General features: G+C 41.8%; 1 protein-coding gene across 1 annotated transcript; it reads left to right on the top strand.

The window, feature by feature from the left end:
• Positions 1-2,030: 2,030 nt before the first annotated feature.
• LOC106722695 (olfactory receptor 8S1-like) lies at positions 2,031-2,966 on the top strand. The gene has a single exon (XM_014524002.1). The coding sequence runs from the start codon at positions 2,031-2,033 to the stop codon at positions 2,964-2,966; it is 936 nt and encodes a 311-aa protein (XP_014379488.1).
• Positions 2,967-3,733: the final 767 nt, after the last annotated feature.

The raw sequence follows: 3,733 nt of genomic DNA, 5'->3' as shown, positions 1-3,733 counted from the left end.
AGATGTAAATACACCAGATTCATTTGTGCTGGATGTCTCCCAGCCATAAGGTACAAGATGCTCTTTTTTTCAGGAAAGCAACAGTCAGTAACAGTACTTTAAAAAAAGTAGATATGAAAATGTTGTGCACTCTCTCTCTCTCTCTCTCTTTGTTTCTCTCTTATTCTTACAGAAGAGAAAAATGAAGTAGGAAGCATTAACAGTTCATATTTTCTGGGATTTTACAGGGCTGGTGAGTTTCTCATATTGCATTTCTATGTAATTTGTGATATGCATTTTGAAAACACACTGTCCATGCCTCTCAGCTTTTGCCCACTGCATGAAGGGAAAAGAAGTGAAAACCCAGTGCACTCTCTCTTTTGGAGCTGTCACTAATTTCACCAGTCCACCCTCTTTCTGGCAGCATCCCATTCTGGCACTGCATATTTTTTCCTTCTTGGCTGCCCAGTGGACTAGTTTCAAGAGAAGGGCACTTGGTTCAAATCCTACCTACATAACGCAGATAGGTTAGAAGGTATGCCCTCTGGGAGCCTAGCCTCCACCCACTAGACCAGTGTCCTAATGATTTGGCTCTTGCGTTACTAGGTGGGTGAATCCTCAACCTGCGGTAAGAAATCATTTCCTTGATGTCAGTTTCTCTCTGATTCATAGACTCATAGATTGTGAGGCTGGAAGGGAGCTTGGAAGATCATCGTGTCCAGCCCCCTGCACAAAGCTGGAAAGACAACTGGGGATCAGGTGACCCCAGCAAGGTGACTGTTTAGTCTCCCCTGGAAGATTTCCAGGGTAGGTGATTGCACCACCTGTGGAGGGAGCTTCTTCCACAGCCTGGACACCCTGATTATGCTGTTAGCAATTGCTATTCAGTGATGTGCCTATCTGGGCTATCCTATCTTGCCTGCAAAGGGAATTTCAAATATGTCACTTCAATAGCCTGCTTTGGACAAGTAAGCAACTCATAGATAAGATGAAATGGAATTTGATCTCCAGACTGAGAATTTGGTGGTCACTTGTACTGCAAAGGCTGTAATACATCTTCTCCAGGTAGTCTAAGGGGAAACTAAGTGCTTCAAGAGGCAGCTCTGCTAGGAAATGTTCTTGAGGGAAGGCAGAAATCACTGGAACCTGTGTCAATATAAGAAGAGTTTGTAAACTGGACGAAGGTTGTTTTTTTGAGTGCTCCTTAAATATGGTGAACAGAAACACTTCACTCATTTGTAATGCCCATGTTGATGAAATAGTGGCCACTAAACCTCTAAGCTGTGACTTCTATTATATGTTGAAGCAGCCACTGATTAGATACTATCAAGATGTGTTCTGTGAAAAAAAAACAAACTCCAAGTATACCAGGGTAGGATATTGTCATCATAATGAATATCACAATAATTTGGCTTTAGGGGGTTTTTTTAGAGATACATTGCTTCTAGCCTCAAAAATAAACAAAAAAGAAAATACAATCCTCTTTCCTTCTCTCCAACCTGCACTCTCTTCCCCTCCCCCCCCCCACTTCCCGTTTCATACTTACCCCCCCCCCCCACTTCCAGTTACAGAGTTATCTTATTGAGAAGACATTTAATTTCCATAAAATATTTCTCCTGGCATCATCAGACAGGAAGTAAGAAATTGATTCTGTTCTAAACAAATGTAAGGACTACAGAAAAGACCAACAAACAAACCCCCCTCCCCCCCAAATTTGATAAAGCTCTTTTGTTTTATTTTTTCTCTTTGTGTTCTATTTTTTTTTTCTTGGTAGCAAGAGCCTCGTCAAGACAAGGAAGGGGTAAAAAGCAAGGTTTGAGACAGGTTGGTTTTTGTTTGGCTTGGTTTTTTCTTTGTTTTGTTGTAGAGAGCCTCACCATCAAAAATAAATTTTGAGTTTAAAGGTATTGGGAAACACAGAGGTTCAGACAGAATTACAAAGTTCTCTATATAGAGATCTCCTTCCCCAAAATGAAGTAGCACACTTCCTTAGTGGTAAATCTTTAGTTTATTTATTGATTTCTTTTTCTAGGCCAGAGGTTGGTGAATAAATGACCATGGGGAATGAAACAGCTATCAGCTATTTTGTTCTGTCCAGCGTTTCCAGTGACCCACAGCTCCAGCCTTTCCTTTTTGTGGTGTTTCTACTCATATACCTACTAACTGTGCTAGGGAATGGGGTGATCATGGTGGTGATAAGAGCTGATATTCGCCTTCACACCCCAATGTATTTTTTCCTATTCCATTTATCCTTATTGGACATTTGCTATTCTTCTATCATTGTCCCAAAGATTCTGCAAAATTTGATGGCAGAAAAGAAAATCATTTCTCTCCATGACTGCCTTGCCCAGATGACCTTAATTATTCTGGTGGCCATTACAGAACTTTTCATGCTCTCAGCAATGGCCTATGATCGCTATGCTGCCATCTGTGACCCACTGCATTATGTGGGGACCATAAATAAGCAAGTACGCATAAGGCTGGTGGGTGGTGCATGGCTGATTGGCACAATATATGCACTGACCAACACTTTTCCTGTGTTACATTTACATTTCTGTGGCCCCAAGGAACTGAACCACTTCAGTTGTGAGGTCCCATCTCTACTAGAAAGGTCCTGCACAGACACCTCCATTAATAGCATGATATTTCTCGTTTCAACTATGTTTGTGTTTCTCACGTCATTCCCCATCACCCTGGTCTCTTACATCTGCATCATCTCCGCCATCCTCAGGATACGCTCTGCTGAGGGTAGGTGGAAAGCATTCTCTACCTGCAGCTCCCACCTCACTGTGGTTGTTCTGTATAATGGGTCTGGTTTGTTTCGGTATCTGAGACCCAAATCAATCTCTTCAGTGGTTCTTGACACATTCGTCTCCATGCAGTATGGTATCATAACTCCCATGTTAAATCCTCTCATCTACAGCCTGAGAAACAAGGATGTAAAGGCAGCTCTGGGGAATATACTGGGGAAAACACAAAGCACATGAATGTTTGTCAACATTTGAAAAGCATGTTGTAGTTTAAGGGGAATCAAGTGTTAAATTAGTTTACTGTCCTGTCACTGGTTGGCCTGGGCATTTAGCCTGTAAACAATTAAGTTCTCCCTTAACCAAAAGAATATTTGGGCCATCACGGCCATCATCAGTTCAGCCTTTTCAAAAGATGCACTGTAGGATCAGAGTTACATGAAAGTTGCTGAAGTAGTCTGTACCAAGAGTGTATGAAATAGTTCACCCTTATTTTCCAGCTTTTTTTCTGGGGTGCAAGGAGGAGTCTACAGTGTTGTAGTTAGGCCTTGACCTGAGAAAGACTGATTCCAATGAATTTGTTGAATATGCTTGTTCGGCATACTAACAAGACAGGCAGAGAGCTTCCCCCTGAAATAATCCATACTCTAGGTCCTAGGTCCCTAAACAATGATGTGGGAAATGTGGGTTTGAATCTCTGCTCCAACATGGACAGAGAAGGTGTGGTTCTGCCCGAGGGACTCCCCTTTTCTGTGACGAGTGTTCTAGCTCCTAAACTATTGGTATGGAAGGGGCATAACCCTCACTTCCTCCTTTGATTTTCATGAAAAAATTGACATAGGTCCAGGAGGGGTTGACAGTGGTGAATCACATGTTATAGAAGGTACCCCTTGGTGTTATTCTTAAACAATAGCATTTTAAAACTCAGCTTGCAAATAAAATTGAGGGAAAAGAAACCTTCATTAAATGTGGTCCCATTGCTTGAAATAATACCTCTCATTCAGTCT

This window comes from Alligator sinensis, unplaced genomic scaffold (assembly GCF_000455745.1).
Source record: "Alligator sinensis unplaced genomic scaffold, ASM45574v1 scaffold634_1, whole genome shotgun sequence".
NCBI lineage: Eukaryota > Metazoa > Chordata > Crocodylia > Alligatoridae > Alligator > Alligator sinensis.
This window is presented reverse-complemented; position numbering and strand designations above follow the sequence as displayed.

What these genes read in the sequence shown, in the direction of transcription:
- LOC106722695 (XM_014524002.1), top strand. Translation starts at nt 2,031, where the DNA reads ATGACCATGGGGAATGAAACAGCTATCAGCTATTTTGTTCTGTCCAGC.